The sequence below is a fragment of the Ailuropoda melanoleuca genome, unplaced genomic scaffold, assembly GCF_002007445.2.
Source record: "Ailuropoda melanoleuca isolate Jingjing unplaced genomic scaffold, ASM200744v2 unplaced-scaffold9223, whole genome shotgun sequence".
Lineage (NCBI taxonomy): Eukaryota > Metazoa > Chordata > Mammalia > Carnivora > Ursidae > Ailuropoda > Ailuropoda melanoleuca.
Genome location: NW_023254685.1, coordinates 201,888 through 219,659, shown reverse-complemented (window position 1 = coordinate 219,659; position 17,772 = coordinate 201,888). Strand labels below are relative to the sequence as shown.

General features: G+C 42.8%; 1 protein-coding gene across 3 annotated transcripts in view; it reads left to right on the top strand.

Moving 5' to 3' along the window:
- ARHGEF4 (Rho guanine nucleotide exchange factor 4) overlaps positions 1-17,772 on the top strand; it is a 233,643-nt gene that overhangs the window by 105,922 nt on the left and 109,949 nt on the right. For all 3 annotated transcript variants that reach the window (XM_034653501.1, XM_034653500.1, XM_034653502.1), the window contains exon 2: positions 442-4,143. In XM_034653501.1, the coding sequence (XP_034509392.1) occupies positions 442-4,143 (3,702 nt within the window). The remainder of the gene's footprint in view (positions 1-441; positions 4,144-17,772) is intronic.

The following is a 17,772-nucleotide window of genomic DNA, read 5'->3' as shown; positions in this document are numbered from 1 at the left end:
GGTAACTCTTGTATTTTTTTTTTTTTACTCCAGGAAACCTAATTCAGAAAACACTTCTAACTGTAAGAGTGTTGACTTGAATCCAGTTGGTTACATAAGAACAAACAACACAAAGCAAACATATATTGTTTGTTCTTTCCTGCTGAGAACATTAGGCAGAAATATGCTTTTCACCATGACTCACACAACCTATTTACACTTACTTCAACTGCACATGCTCATATGTCCTATTCTGACTTTTTATTAGGGTTGCTTTTAGCTATGTGCTACATTTTCTCCCTACTGTTTGGGGCATATTTACCTCTCTTTCCCTAGGCACACATGGGGAACTAATGAGATGTTTCTGAACCTTCCTCCTTCTGACAAAGGCTGGTGCCGTGTAAACATGTGTGCAAATATCCTGAGGCCTTGTCTCTGACTCCTCTCTTCTTGCCCTTCCAGACTCCAGAGCCAGGTGCACACCTGCCAGGTAAAGACAAGATTGAAGATAAAGAGCTCCCCACTTCTCCTGCAGAACCAGAGGAACAGGGATGGTGCCAGGAAACAGACCACAATGATTTTGAGACACTGTCCCACCAGAGCGAAAGTCATTCAGACACAAAAACCGACCCCTTTGAAAGTGCCTCTGATGCAGAGTCCCTGCCTGGTGACCTCACGGGGGGAATCTGCCTTCCTCTAAGTGGTACGTCTGGGGACAGAGAAGGACAATGGGGATGCCCTGACATCCCAGCAACCAGAACGCCTCACGAGCAGCATTCAACTCGTGTCCCTGGGCTTGACCCAAAGGAGAACCTAGACTTGTCCCTTGACCTCAAGGAGGAGTCTTACAAAAGTGGGTTTCAAGCCTTTGCTGCAGTTGCTGAAGAGGAGAAGACAGAACACCCCCAGGACAATGGCGTGGCCAGCCTGGAGCTCGAGCGTTTGCCGGCAGGGTCTCACCACATAGACGGCTGCTCACGGGGTACCACAGGCAGCTACACTCTCCAGCCAGCAAAGGTGGTGACTGCACAAGACCTCAGGGGATTCTCTATTTTTTCTCTTCAGAAGTCCAGGTCTGAGAGTTGTCTGGGCATCCCAGTGGTCTGGCCCTTCCTTCTCTGGTGCTGTGAACTGCGCCAGAGCTGGCCACACATCCACAACACGGCCAGGGGATCAGGGCTGCCTTATAGAGGTCCACTGCACAACACAGCTCCTCTGGGAGCCAGGACAAAGAAGGGAAGTACCTTAGGCCCTGAAGAGAACACAGACTTGCTCTGTGCCCGGCCCTGCTCTGGTGCCCCTTGTCAGCTTCCTTTGGGGACATCTTGCCTCACGTATGCCAAGCTTCACCGGAGTGCCCCAGAAAACGTTAATGACAAGGACAGGACACCTCGAGAGCACTACTGTGAGCACATGAGGACACTGACTAGGGCCCATTCCAGAGCAGTGTTTCCCTTAAGACACCCTGAGAACCCTCCAGGACACAACTTTGTGAAATCTGGGACTCATTCGAAGGAAGGGGCCAAAGCAGAACAAGATCCAAGAACACAAAACCCTCTTCACCCAGTTCCCACCCAACTGTCTCCTTTGCCTTCTGCTTCACAAAGGAGGGCCCCTTACTTGCAGGACCAGTATAATCTCAGGGCTCCTAGCTGGAAAGGGGCCTTTCAGGACGCACCCTGTGAATATCTCTGGCTGGAAAACCAGTTGGGACAGGATTCTAGATCCTGCCCAGTCTCTTCATCCCTTACTGCAGAGTCTGTGAGCCTTAGCACGGAGGAAGTGCCAGTGCCCACAGAGTGCAAGTCAGAACACAGCCCAGAAAGCCTACAAGAGGAACCCCAAGGCACTGGCCCTGCACCAAACAATGCTGATGTGAATGACAGACAAAAGCACCTTCAGGACATTTCTGTTGAGGCAGGAAACCAAACCAGTAATTACAGATCAAAGTACATTCTCAGTGAGAAAAGAAAGCCCCCTGTTAGAGCCAAATTCCCACATCATTCTAGCAATAGCAGGTCACAGGTGAGGAACAGAGACTGGATGGGTTGCTGTGAAGGGGGTGATTGTTCAGTCGCTCCAGAGACCACCCTGAAATCAAGTGCAACACACACTTCAAAGGAAGTGGAAGACGTGATGGTTCTAGACCCCAACTGCACCAAAAGTGCCTTGCAGGAATTTTCGGAAACCACAGCAGCCACCGTGTCTCATTGCAGTGGTGGGGATGAGTGTGACCAGGGGCTGGAGAGTGGTGCACAGTCTTCTCCTGAGGGCCTGAACCTAGAGCCCGAAATAGACACCTCTAGGGGCAGGTGCACACTCATCATTATAGCTGTTGAGCAGAAAGGTCGGCAGGCCACCAGGAGGAAGGCGGCTCCTCTTCCAGAAACACAGTCTGAATTTCTGGAGAAAAGACCACGATCTCCCTGCAGTGCTGGAGCGACCCCCTGTGAATCTCCCAGGGCTGGGAAACCACAGACTTGTGGCAATGAGTGTGAGCTGCCCATAGCCAGCAGACTGGGAGGTGAGGATAGGACTCTTTGGCAGGGGGCCCAAGCCTCAGAACTTGGGGTAGTTCTGCTCCCCCAAGCTGCCTCCCAAGAGAGGCCCCTGGGCAAAGAGACTTGTTCCCAGGAGCCCGCCCAGGGCAGGGTGAGTACAGGGGATGCTACAGAAACAAAACCGCCTGGGGCAGACAGGGAGCACGCTGCTAGGGTGCCCAGCCCTGGCCCTGAAGACAGACACAGGGCCCAGGGCCTTCGCCTCATGGGGAGCCGAAGAGCACAGAGCCCCGAGGCCAGGAGAGGAGCTGGGGAAGCAGAGGCGGAGAAGGGTTCCAGCGCCCCTGCCTCTGCCAGCACCCAAGCTCTCCCACCGCCGGGCCCAATCCGCCGCTCCTGCAAGGCCTCACAGAAGTCTGGGAAGCACCTGATGTTTCCCAAGGTGACCTCCCTCAGGAACAGCAGGCCCTCGGTTGCCAAGACCCCAGGAAGGGATGCCCATGCGCAGGGCCCCGGGCATCTGCAGCCCACTGGCTCCACTGTAGCCAGTGCTCCTGCCCGGACCGTGGGTTCTTCGGACCTTGAAGAGCTGCGTGCAGACACTGGGGGCCCTGCGACCTGCTGGCAGAGCCCAGTGGGCCGGGATGTGCCTCCTACACACCAGGTGGGCCCCAGTGCCTCTTGGAAGGCCACCCCCCAGGGCGCAGGGGGCGGGGCTGCAGGGCTGAGAGAAGGGGACCTCAGGAGCAGAACACTGTCCTCAGAACGCTGTGACTCTAAGAGACTAAAAACTCCAGAGAAAAGGCTCAGGGCAAGGTTGGCCTTAGCTCATAAGACCTTTGCAAACTTCTTTGAGTCAAAAGTTTTAGAAAAAGAGAACACGGATGAATGTTCTCCAGTTTCTCTCAAGGGCGGGAAGGAGAAGAGCAGGCCCCGGCAGAGTTCCTGGCGTGCACTTCTGAAAGGCAAAGATGCAGAAGGCCCCAAAAGGCCCACCTTAGTGAATCTGGCTCCAGGACGGGAAATCTTGAAGCCCCTCAGACCTTCTCCACCAAGGACCAACAGTCACTGTAAGGAGCAGGTAGAAGACAAGGAAAGCTGTGTTTTTGGAGGTCACTGGTCACCTCCACATTCCCCCACACCTTTGTCATCCAGCAATTTGGTCTCTCCAGATAACAGGAGAAAAAGTGAGCCAACCATTAAATGCACAAGCCCCCAGGAAAGTGGTAGGTACCTAACTTCAGGTATCTTTCCTGAAAAGTCCTGGCTGATGTCACCCACCAGCCCTCGTGCCCAGCAGGCTGGGATGAGCTACACACTTCCTTCCAGTTCTGTCTGTTGCTTGGCATATGGTAGCCAAGGCGTGCCCTGCAAACCCATGGGTCCCAAGCCCCGGAGCCCCAGGCCTGGTGTTCATCGGGCAGATTTCTACTACCCTGGCAGGAGCAGTGCCATCTCCATGGTTTCTCTTGGAAGCTACATTGATGTGGATAACAGCTCAGAGGTTTCTGAAAGATCCAAGACCCCCAAGGCCCGGGCAAGCCTCCTACTTTCTCTGCAGACACTAGACCAGGATGACCAGAAGGAAGAGAGTGGGAAAAGAGGCTGGCATCACCATGGCCTGAGCATAACACCTTCACTCAGGGACCTTCCTGGGAGTGAGGTAAGTTACCTGTGACTCGCACCAACCTATTTATTTACCTCTAAATGCAAGAGGAGGGAACCACATGGGAAATTTTCCTAAGTGAGGGGAGAGGTGAGGCAGGAAGGCCAATCTGCCTTCCATGGAGACTGTACCATTTAACACTCCTAGAGTGCCCCAACCCTAATCAACATAGTGTGTGACCAACTTCTGGGAATTTGCCAAACTAACAAGTAGGAATTGGTATTTCCCTATAATTTTGTGCTTCTGTTTTTTTTTTTTTCCTTGTATAAATCCAGCTATTTGAGTTACTTTTTCTATCAACTGTCTATTCTTCCATCAGGTGGTTGATGCAGGCTTTTTCCTCTTAGCCTTCATCCTTCCCCACTGTGAAATTTTTAAAAAAAGAAATTTCCCTATGTTGTCTTCTAATATTTTTAATGTGTTTATTTTTTTTTTTAATTTAGATCTGTTCTATTGAACTTATTGCAGTATAAAGAGATAGTTGTTGGTGCCTCTGAATTTCCTAGTAAAATAAAATGGTCTCTCCCTCAAAGCAAAGACCCAGAACTCGGTAACATGATGTTGAGGCAGGCACAAGAAAGGGTGTACAAGCTTGGGTTTTCTCATGAGTCACTGCCCTCAGAAGGAGGTAGCTTTTTTGAAGTTCCAGAAAGAATACCCTTGGGACTGTGAAAGAAAACCTTCCTGTGCCCTACCCACCCCTGCATCCGTGTGCCCCTGCCCCTGTACTTCTTGAGACAAACGGTATGGTGCCTCCCCTGTGCCCAGCACTGTGCTTGTGTAAAAGGGCCTCATCGGCGGCGTTAGTCTCAGGCAGAGCTGGTGAGTGCAGCCCCAGGCGCACACCACGCCCCGGTTCCTGGGGAGCCCCTCCCTGAGCGAGCCGTCTGTCTGGAGCCAGTAGTGCTGGGCTGGGTCCGTGCTCCCCCTGCTCCTGACGTCAGCCATCTAGGTTCTCCTGTGTGTCTCCTGTCTCAGAACACACGTTTTCCCTGTGTTCATGTCTGCGCTGCTCTCCTGTCTTCCTATGTGTTCCGATGCGCACGCGTGCTAGGCCTTCCCTCTCCTCCGGTAAGAGGTGCAAGACAAAGAGGAATAGCAGCTAACATCGGTCACCCGCTTCGTGCCGGCCCTTTCCTGGGCACCTCCGTTTGCTGAGGTCCAGCACATCTGCTGCTTCCCTTATACAACACCTGGACAGCCTGTGTGGGTCTTATCAAGAAGTGATGTGGTTGCAAAGTGCCCAGGAAAGGGCTGCGCCTGCAGCGGGTGTTGGGTAAGTGTTAGCTCCTGAGGCTCTTTGCCTTTCACTTCTTACCCAAGGAAAGGGAAGGCCTAGTGCGCGTGCACATGAGAACATGTAGGAAGGGGCGCCTGGGGGGCTCAGTCAGTTAATCATCTGTCTCCAGCTCAGGTCATGGTGCCAGGGTCCTGGGATCGAGTGTGGCATCGGGCTCCCTGCTCAGCGGGGCGTCTGCTTCTCCCTTTGCCCCTCCGCCTGCTTGTGCTCTCTCTGTCTCTCTTTTTCAAATAAATAAATAAAATCTTAAAAAAAAAAAAAGAACATGTAGGAAGACAAGAGAGCAGCAGATACCTGAACACAGGAATGGGAAGGGGAGAAAAGCTTTGAAGTTTGCTCTCTAGCTGAAGCCCTGAGCAATCATGGAACGTGACACTCAACTTGCAGATACGAAGGCTCCCTCTTGTGGCTGCTCCTGGGAGAGCAAGCAGTGACTGTAGGAGTAATTAGCAAGGAATTCAGTCAGGGTTCCCATTTCGTCCTTCCGCCCTGCATTTCAGGAACACAGGTTCTTTTATTCCAAATACCCTAAGACAACCATTCTTAATATTTTGTCAAATTTTGTTCCAGCTTATTTTCTGTAAGTATGCTTTATATATTTATCATGTTTGTGATAATGCCATCTATAGAGGCTTTAATTTTCTATGATTTTGCATCCTGCACTTTGCTTCTTTAAAGCTCTTTTAAGTTGAGAAGTTCAGAGGTCATACAGAAAAGCAAAATGCACAAATGTATATATAATACATTGTTGTAAAACAAAAACCAAGTAACCTCCACCCATTAAGAAACACCACACTACCCTGGCCCCTATCCCTTCCTGCTCAGAGTGCCCTCCCTTCTGACACTAACAACCTCCAGCCTTTATGGTATTCACTTCCTTGCCTTTTATTATAACTTTACTACTTAACTTTGCACCACCAAACCACATAGTTTATTTTGCCTGTTTTTGAGCTTTATGTAAACAAAACCTTATGATTTCCTTTAAACCTATCCATTCTATTGTCTGCCTTCTTTTGCTCTGATTTTGTTAAGACTCATTCTTTTTCTGTGTATCTAATGTTGTTTCATTTTCGTTGTTATATCGAATTACTTTGAATCAGCATATCACACTGTGTTTATTAGTCAGCTGTTGCTAGGCTTCGGGGCTTTCTCTTTCGTCTGTCCTGAACAGGGCTGCTAGGGTCGTTTGTGTCCAGGTGCCTACTGCACATATGCACATACATTTCTGCCAGTGCATCCGGAGGAATGAATTGGCTGGCTTATTGGGGGATGCAGATCTCCAGCTTTACTAGATACTGTCAAACATTTTCCTAGGGGCGCCTGGGTGGCACAGCGGTTAAGCGTCTGCCTTCGGCTCAGGGCGTGATCCTGGCGTTATGGGATCGAGCCCCACATCAGGCTCCTGCGCTATGAGCCTGTTTCTTCCTCTCCCACTCCCCCTGCTTGTGTTCCCTCTCTCGCTGGCTGTCTCTATCTCTGTCGAATAAATAAAAACTTAAAAAAAAAATTAAAAAAAAAAACATTTTCCTAAAGTGATTGTGCCAATTTACACTCCTTCCTTAAGATTTCTTTTGCTCCATATTATCATTAACATTTGTTTGGTATTGTCAGTCTTGTAATGTTAGCCATTCCACTAGGTGGGTAGAGGTTGTCTCCTTCCGGTCTTAATTAGCATTTCCTCTACATCTATGCTTATATGGCAATTTGGATATCCTGTTTGGGGACATGACCTAATCTCTTGCCCGTTTGCCTGTGAGGTTGCCATTTTCTTGCTGATGGTGTATATTCTGGATACAGCACCATTATTGATTAAATGTGACACAAATATCATTTCCCACTCCATGGCTTGTCTTTTTCCTTCTGTAATGGTATTTTTGATGAACAGAAGTTCTTAATTTTAATGTTTTCAAGTATATCCACATCTTCTCTACCCCAAATTCAGGGGATTAATAGAATCCCCCAAAGAACTTTTAACAAAGATTTCGTGGGTTTTTTTGTTTTGTTTTGTTTTTACTTTTAGATTTCTGAGATGCTTAAAACTGGATTTTGTGTTCTTTTGGTTGGTTTTCTGTCCTTGTGCCAGTTCAGTGTCTCATCACTGTAGCTGTGTAGGGAGTGCTGCTGTCCAGATGATCAGATCCTCCCACCGGTTTTCTTCTTCAATATGATAAACACTTATGGAGGCCCAGCTATGTAACAGGCAATATCCTAGGTGCTATGGATACAATGTGGAAGAATTTATAAAGATCTCTGTCCTCAGAGGAAGGGCAGGCATGGTGGGAGTAAATAAATAATTGAGCAAATAAGATTATTTCAGATATTGAAGACTTTAAAAAACAAAAATGTAAATAAAAGATTGAAAAGATTAATGGGATAGAGAGTTAGAGGGTGTGAGGGTAGGGCTCCCTTAGCTTGCAGATTTGGAGTCTAAGGAGTTGTGCCAAGCCTTAGGTGATAAGGAGACAGAAAAGAGGGCCTCTCAGGCCCAGCCCAACATTTCAGTGACATGGAAGACTACCCTTGCCTACAGACTGCCATATAATTGAGCCCTCCACAATGTCACCTCATACATGGGACAGCACAGCATGTTTGTGTGATGGAAAACAAGAAGAGGCAGTGTTGGGGTATGAAAGGTGCCACTTACATGTAGACATTTCTTCCCTTTTTAATTCAGGTTTAAGGGCAAAGAATCTATGATTCCAGGCAATCAAGCTCCATGTCTTATCTATAGTCTAATCTGTGCACACATGGGCTTGCACTCCTGGCTGAGGGGGTTTAGGAAGAAAACCAAGATCAAGAGGGAGCAAGATGAGAAAGAACTGTGGATGAATGAGAGAAATGGGGAAAAGCTACAAGTTTCAAACACCCATGCATGCTTGATTCCCACTCTGTTACTTTCTAACCCTGAAACTTGCTGTAAGACTTCACTGGGACTCTGTTTCCTTATGTGTATGGGTCGGACAAGATCAACTTCATGAATGAATGCTGGATAGTTTTCCTGATATCCCCCACAGTCTTCTCTGACTTTGAAAGCAAGGATCCAAGGTATGGCTTCTACTTAGAGATTTTAAATGGGGTGAAGGGGAGGGAATACATTGTGAACATTTTCTAACGTTTCTGATGGGAATGTAAAACAGTACAGCCACTCTGGAAAAAAAGGTCTGGCAATTTCTAATTAAACCAAACCTAGGTTTACCATATGACCCAGCAATTGCCCTCGTGCACATTTATCTCAGGGAAATGAAACTTAGTTAACACATGAACCTACAAATAAATGTTCACAGCAGCTTTATTCATAATAGTCCTAAACTGGAAACAGCCTAGATGTCCTTCTATAGATGGATGGTTAACAAATGGTTAACAAACTATGCTAAAAAATTGAACTATTGACACATGCAAAAACTTTGGTGGATTTCAAGGGAATTATACTGAGTGAAAAGAAAAGCCAGTAGCAAAAGGTTATGTACTGTAGGAATCCATTTATATAACATTATTAAAATGAAAAAAAGTATGGAGATGAAGAACAGATTGGCCATTGCCAGAGGTTGAGGGGAGGGCTGTAGGTGAGGTTATAAAAGGACAAAAGGATCCTCAGTGCTGACACTGTTCTGTATCTTGACTGTGGCGGTAGATTCCTGAACCTACGTAAGTGATAAAACTACACAGAATTATTAGCCATCAGGGAAATTCAAATCAAAACCACACTGAGATACCACCTCACACCAGTTAGAATGGCAAAAATTGACAAGGCAGGAAACAACAATTGTTGGAGAGGTTGTGGAGAAAGGGGAGCCCTCTTACACTGTTGGTGGGAATGCAGGTTGGTACAGCCACTCTGGAAAACAGTGTGGAGGTCCCTTAAAAAGTAGAAAATTGAGCTACCCTATGACCTAGCCATTGCACTACTGGGTATTTACCCCAAAGGTACAGACGTAGTGAAGAGAAGAGCCATATGCACCCCAATGTTCATAGCAGCATTGTCCACAATAGCTAAATCGTGGAAGGAGCCGAGATGCCCTTCAACAGATGACTGGATTAAGAAGTTGTGGTGCATATATACAATGGCATATTACTCAGCTATCAGAAAGAACGGGCTCTCAACATTTGCTGCAACATGGACGGCACTGGAGGAGATAATGCTAAGTGAAATAAGTCAAGCAGAGAAAGACAATTATCATATGATTTCTCTCATCTATGGAACATAAGAACTAGGATGATCGGTAGGGGAAGAAAGGGATAAAGAAAAGGGGGGTAATCAGAAGGGGGAATGAAACATGAGAGACTATGGACTATGAGAAACAAACTGAAGACTTCAGAGGGGAGGGGGTGGGGGAATGGGATAGACTGGTGATGGGTAGTAAGGAGGGCACGTATTGCATGGTGCACTGGGTGTTATACGCAACTAATGAAGCATCGAACTTTACATCAGAAACCAGCGATGTACTGTATGGTGACTAACATAATATAATAAAAAAACATTTAAAAAATTTAAAAAAGGAAAGTGTAGATTGCTCTGGGTAGCATAGACATTTTAACTATGTTTATTCTTCAGATCCATGAGCATTGAATATTTTTCCATTTTTTGTGTGTTCTCAATGTCTTTAAAGGTTGATTTGTAGTTTCTAGAATATACATCCTTTACGTCTCTGGTTAAGTTAATTCCAAGATAACATATGAATTTTGGTGCTAGTGTAAATGGGATGGATTCCCTAATTTCTCTTTCTTCAGTCTCGTTATTCGTGTATAGAAATGCAACTGATTTCTGAGCATCGATTTTGTATCCCANTCCTGCCACATTACTGAATTGCTCTATAATTTCTAGTAGTTTGGGGGTGGAGTCTTTTGGGTTTTCCATATAGAGTATCACCTCATCTGTGAAGAGAGACAGTTTGACTTCTTCCTTGCCGACTTGGATACCTTTTATCCCTTTTTGTCTTCTGATTGCTGTTGCAAGGACTTCTAGTACTATGTTGAATAATAGTGGCGAGAGTGGGCATCCTTGTCGTGTTCCTGATCTTAAGGGAAAGGCTTCCAGCTTTTCCCCATTGAGAATGATATTTGCTCTAGGCTTTTCATAGATGGTTTTTATGAAATTGAGGAATGTACACTCTATCCCTACACTCTGAAGGGTTTTAATCAGGAAAGGATGCTGTATTTTGTCAGATGCTTTTTCTGCATCTATTGAGAGGATCATATGGTTCTTGACTCTTTTCTTGTTGATATGATCTATCACACCGATCGATTTGCGAATGTTGAACCACCCTTGCATCCCAGGGATGAATCCCACTTGGTCATGATGGATAATCCTTTTAATGTACTCTTTGGATTCTATTAGCCAGGATCTTGTTGAGGATTTTGGCATCCATATTCATTAGGGAAATCGGCCTGTAATTCTCCTTTTTGATGGGGTCTTTGCCTGCTTTGGGGATCAAGGTAATACTGGCGTCATAGAAAGTTTGGTAGTTTTCCTTCTGTTTCTATTTTTGGAAATGGCTTCAGGAGAATCGGTATTATTTCTTCTTTGAACATTTGGTAGAATTCTCCGGGGCATCCATCAGGCCCTGGAGTCTTGTTTTTGGGGAGGTTTTTGATCTCTGTTTCAATCTCTTCATAATGATATACCACATCTTCTTAATCCATTCATCCATTGAATGACACCTAGGTTGTTTTCATATCTTGACTATTATGAATAATGCTGTAGTAAACATGTCAGTGAAAATATCTCTTCAATATCCTATTTCCGTAACCTTTGGATATATACCCAAAAGTGGGACTGCTGGATAATATGGTAGTTCTAGTTTAAATTTTCTGAGGAACCTTCATACCGTTTTCCATAGTAGCTGCACCAATTTACATTCCCACTAACAAACAGTGCAGTGTTCCCTTTTCTCCACATCCTCACCAATACTTGTTATCTCTTATCTTCTTGATGATAGCCATTCTAACAGGTAATATCTCATTGTTGTTTTGATTTACATTTCCCTAAGCATTATTTCATGTACTTGTTAGCCACTTGTATGTCTTCTTTGAAAAATGTGTTCTTTCAATTCTTCTGCCCATTTTTAAAAATCGTATTGTTCGTTTCTTTTTTTATTGAGTTGTAGGAGTTCTTTATATATTTTATATATTAACCGCTTATCCAATAAATGGTTTGTAAATATTCTCTGCCATTTTGTATGTTGTCTTCTCATTTAGTTGTGTCCTTTGCTGTGCAAAGGTTTTTTAGTTTGATACGGTCTCACTTGTTGCCTTCTGCTTTTATTGCTTGTGCTTTTGGTGTCATATCAAAAAAATCATTGCTGACACCAGTGTTGAGGAGGCTCTTCCTCATGTTTTCTTCTAGGAGTTTTACTGTATCAGGCCTTCTGTTTACATGTTTAATCCATTTCAAGTTAATTTTTGAGTGGTGTAAGATGGGGTACAATTTCATTTTTCTGCATGTGGCTGTCCAGTTTTCCAACACCATTTATTTAAGAGACTGTCCTTTCCCCACTAGATGTTCTTGGCTGCCTTATCAAATATTAATTGACCTTATAGGTGTGGGGCTATTTCTGGGTTCTCTATTCTGTTCCATTGGTCTGTGTGTCTGTTTTTGTGCCAGTACCATCCTGTTATGACTATGGCTTTGTAGTATAATTTGAAATCAGGAAGTATGATCCCTCCAACTTTGTTCTTTCTCAGGATAGTTTAGGCTATTGGGGTTCTGTGGTTCAATACAAATTTTAGAATTGTTTTTTCTATTTCTGTGAAGAATGCCATTGGAATTTTTAAAAGGAGTGTATTGAATCTGTAGGTGGCTTTGGGTATTATGGACACTTTAGCAATATTAACTATTCCGATCCATGAACAAGGACTATCTTTCCATTTATTTGTGTCATCTTTAATTTCTTTCATCAGTGTCTTATAGTTTTCATTGAGCAGATATTTCACTTTTGATACTATTGTGAATGGGATAGTTTTATTTCTTATTCAGATGTTTCATTGTAAGTGTAGAGAAATGCAGCTGATTTCTAGGTGTTGCTTCTTTGTCCTGCAACTTTATTGAAGTTGTGAATAGTTCCAACAGTTTTTTAGGTGAGTCTTGGGGGTTTTGTATATATAAGATGTCACCTGCAAATACTGATGGTTTTATTTCCTCTTTTCCTATTTAGATGCCTTATTTCTTTTTCTTGCCCAATTGCTCTGGTTAGAACTTTAATATTATATTAAATAAAAGTAGGGAGAGTGGACATCCTTGTCTTTTTCCTGATCTTAGAGGAAAAGCTTTCAGTTTTTCACTATTAAATATGATGTTAGTTGTGGGCTTGTCATATATAACCTTTATTATGTTGAGGGTACATGCCCTCTGTACCTACTTTGTTAAGAATTATTTCATTCTTGGGACGCCATTCTTGGGTAGCTCAGTCAGTTAAGTATCTGCCTTTGGCTCAGGTCATGATCTCAGAGTCCTGGGATTGAGTCCCGCTGAACAAGGACCCTGCTTTTCCCTCTGCCTGCTGCTCCCCCTGCTTGTGTGTGCTCTCTCTCTCTCTCTGACAAATAAATAAATAAAATATTTTTTAAAACAGAGTTATTTTATTCTTTAAAAAAATTACCCTGTGGACTTCTCATTTTATTCATGTATTGTTTTCTTGATATCCTTTTTTTCTTTCAAAGAGAATGCAAGGACATGAACTGGGAGGGGGGATGGGGCAGAGGGAAAGGGAGAGAGAGAATCTTAAGTAAGCTCCATGCCCAGCATGAAGCCCAACACAGGGCTAGATCTCACAAGCCTCAGATCATGACCCTGAGATCATGACCTGAGTTGAAACAAGAGTCAGACACATAACTGGCAGAGCCACATAGGTGCCCCCCTTTTCTTAATATCTTTGAATTATCTTTCTGTGTTTCCTTGTAGCTCACTGAGTTTCCTTAAAAGTTATTTTAAATCTTTACCAGGAAAATTACAGACTTCCATGACTTTGGGGTAGATTATAGAATATTACTATGATCCTCGGGATTGTTTTTTTTTTCCTTTAATTTCCATGTTCCTTGAAGTTTTTCATTGCTATCTTCACATGTGAAGCTGCAGTCACCTCCTCCAGTATTTACTTACTGCTTTCAGGATAGAAATACCTGTTGTGAGCTCTGCTAGTAATTCTGAGGATTTCTCAGTCTTCTCTTGATGCTCCTGTTCCATGTTTCTTATTCCCTCTTCTGGCACATTTCTTTTATATATATATAAATGTTTTTTTATTATATTATGTTAGTCACCATACAGTACATCCCTGGTTTCTGATGTAAAATTCGATGATTCATTAGTTGCATATAACACTCAGTGCACCGTGCAATACGTGCCCTCCTTGCACATTTCTTAAGTTTATATGCCTTCTACTGATCCTGCTAAGCATCAGGCTTTGCAGTCCCCCTTTTGTTTTCCAAGGTGGTGCTAAAACTCAAGCTTGTGTTCTGTCCCTTGCCTACAGATTGGTCTGGCTTTCCACATGTGTTCACTAGCCACATTTCCTCCTTTTTATTTCAATCTACCTGCATCATTATATTTGAAAAGAGTTTCTTACAGCCAACATATACTTGGTGGTGTTTTTTAATCCACTTTGCCCTTCTCTGTCTTTAATTGGTCTTTTAACCATATACTATTGACTGTTCGTATTTAAAGTAATTCTTTTTTTATTTTATTATATTATGTTAATCAACATACAGTACATCCCCAGATTCTGATGTAAAGTTTGATGCTTCATTAGTTGCGTATAACACCCAGTGCACCATGCAATACGTGCCCTCCTTACTACCCATCACCAGTCTATCCCATTCCCCCACCCCCTCCCCTCTGAAGTCTTCAGTTTGTTTCTCATAGTCCATAGTCTCTCATGTTTCATTCCCCCTTCTGATTACCCCCCTTTTCTTTATCCCTTTCTTCCCCTACCGATCATCCTAGTTCTTATGTTCCATAGATGAGAGAAATCATATGATAATTGTCTTTCTCTGCTTGACTTATTTCACTTAGCATTATCTCCTCCAGTGCCGTCCATGTTGCAGCAAATGTTGAGAATTCGTTCTTTCTGATAGCTGAGTAATATTCCATTGTATATATGGACCACAGCTTCTTAATCCAGTCATCTGTTGAAGGGCATCTCGGCTCCTTCCATGATTTGGCTATTGTGGACAATGCAGCTATGAACATTGGGGTGCATATGGCCCTTCTCTTTACTACGTCTGTATCTTTGGGGTAAACACCCAGTAGTGCAATGGCTGGGTCATAGGGTAGTTCAATTTTTAACTTTTTAAGGGACCTCCACACTGTTTTCCAGAGTGGCTGTACCAACTTGCATTCCCACCAACAATGTAGGAGGGATCCCCTTTCTCCACATCCTCTCCAACAATTGTTGTTTCTTGCCTTGTCTATCTTTGCCATTCTAACTGGCGTAAGGTGGTATCTCAGTGTGGTTTTGATTTGAATTTCCCTGATGGCTAATGATTTTGAACATTTTTTCATGTGTCTGTTAGCCATTTGTATGTCTTCATTGGAAAAGTGTCTGTTCATATCTTCTGCCCATTTTATGATTTGTTTATTTGTTTCTCGTGTATTGAGTTTGAGAAGTTCTTTGTAGATCTTGGATACCAGTCCTTTATCTGTGGTGTCTTAAAGTAATTCTTAAGGCTTAAATCTGCCTTTTTATTTTTATTTTTTCTCTTTTCTGTTTATTGTTTCTGTGTTCTTTTTCCCTCAGTCCTGTGGGTTACTTGAATATTTTTGAGAATTCCATTTTTATGTATCCATAGCATATTTCAATCTCTTTTTAAAAAATTTTTAGAGGTTATCTAGGTATTACATTATATATATACAACTTAAGGTTGACTGGTATGGACATTTACCAGTTCAAATAATGTTTATAATATAATTATCTTAAATATGTCCTCTAAATGCATTGAGAATCACATCAGGTAATGTTATAATTTTGTTCCAAACATCAAAACATAATTTAGAAATCTCAAGAGGAGAAGGAATGTGTTATATTTAGCCATATTTTTACCCTTCACATTGTTCTTTTTCTTTCCTGATGTTTGTTGCAAGATTCTTACTTTTTTCATCTGTTTCAATACTTTAGGTATTTTTTGAATTGAAGGATAGCTGATATACAATATTATTTTAGTTTTAGGTGGACAACATAGTGATTTGACAACTACATACATTATGAAATTCTCACCACAATAAGTGTAGTTACCAGCCATCACCATAAAAAATTGTTACAATATTATTGATTGTATACTGTACTTTTTATCCTCAGGATTTATTTATTTTATAACTGGAAGTTTATACCTCTTAATCCCTTTCACCTATTTTACCCATTCCCCCACCCTTCTCTTCTTTGGCAACCACTAGTTCTCTGTATTTATGAGTCTGTTACTAGTTTTTGTTTGTTTGTTCATTTGTTTTGTTTCTTAAATTCCACAAATATATGTGATATTATATGACATTTCTCTTTGTCTGACTTATTTCACTTACCATAACACCCTTGAGGTCCATCAATGTTGTCACAAATGGCAAGAATTCATTTTTTTAAGGTTGAGTAATATTCTGTTGTGTATATATTACCACATCTTCTTTAACATTCATCTATGGATGACACTGGGGCTGCTTCTATATCTTGGCTATTGTAAATAATACTGCAATAAACAGAGGGGAGCATATATCATTCCAAATTAGTGTTTTCATTTTCTTCAGGTAAATGCTCAGAAGTAGAATTACTGGATCAAAGGGTAGTTCTATTTTTAAATTTTTTTCTCATTCAGTAAACACTTTTTTTATTATGTTTAATTAGCCAACATATAGTACATCATTAGTTTTTGACGTAGTGTTCAACAATTCGTTGTTTTCATGTAATACCCAGTGCTCATCACATCATATGCTCTCCTTAATACCCATCACCTGATTACCCCATCTCCCTAATCCCCTCCCTTCTGTAACCCTCAGTTTGTTTCCCAGAGTCAGAAATGGACCCTCAAATCTATGGTCAACTAATCTTTGACAAAGCAGGAAAGAATATCCAATGGAAAAAATGGTGCTGGGAAAATTGGACAGCCACATGCAGAAGAATGAAACTGGACCTTTCTCTTACACTATACACAAAGATAAACTCAAAATGGATGAAAGCCCCAAATGTGAGACAGGAATCCATCAAAGCCCTAGAGAAGAACAATAACCTCTCTGACATTGACCACAACAGCTTCTTGCAAGACACGGTCTCTAAAGGCAAGGGAAACAAAAGCAAAAATGAACTATTGAGACTTCATCAAGATAAAAAGCTTCCACACAGCAAAGGAAACAGTCAACAAAACTAAAAGGCCACCCACTGAATGGGAGACGATATTTGCAAATGACATAACAGATTAAGGGCTAGTATTCAACATCTATAAAGAACTTATCAAACTCAACACCCAAAATACAACAAATCCAGTTGAGAAATCAGACCCTTCTCCAAAGAAGACATACAAATGGCTAACAGACTCATGGAAAAATGCTCCACCTCACTAGCCATCAGGGAAATACAAATCAAAACCACAATAAGATAGCACCGCACACACATTAGAATGGCTAACAGTGAATCATGGAACACTACATCAAAAACTAATGATATACTGTATGGTGACTAACATAACATAATAAAAAATTTTTAAATGGCTAAAATTAATGAGACAGGGAACAACAAATATTGGTGGGGATGTGGAGAAAAGGGAACCCTCTTACACTGTTGGTGGGAATGCAAGCTGGTACAGCCACTTCAGAAAACAGTGTGGAGTACCTCAAGATGTTAAAAATAGAGCTACCCTATGACCCAGTAATTGCACTACTAGGTATTTACCCCAAAGATACAGATATAGTGAAAAGAAGAGCCACATGCACCCCAGTGTTCATAGCAGCAATGTCCACAATAGCCAAACTGTGGAAGGATTTGAGATGCCCTTCAACAGACAAATGGATAAAGAAGATGTGGTCCATAACTACAATGGACTATTACTCAGCCATCAGAAAGGATGAATACCCACCATTTGCATCGACATGGATGAAACTGGAGGGTATTATGCTAAGTGAAATAAGTTGAACAGAAAGACCATTATTATATGGTTTCATTCATATGTGCAATATAAGCAATATTTTTAATTTTTTGAGGAACCTCCATACTGTTTTCCATAGTGGCTGCACCAAGTTACCTTCCCACCAATAGTGCATCAGGGTTCCCTTTTCTCCACATCTTTACCAACACTAATTTTTTGTGGTTTTGGTGATAGCCATTCTAATGCATGTGAGGTGGTATCTCACTGTGGCT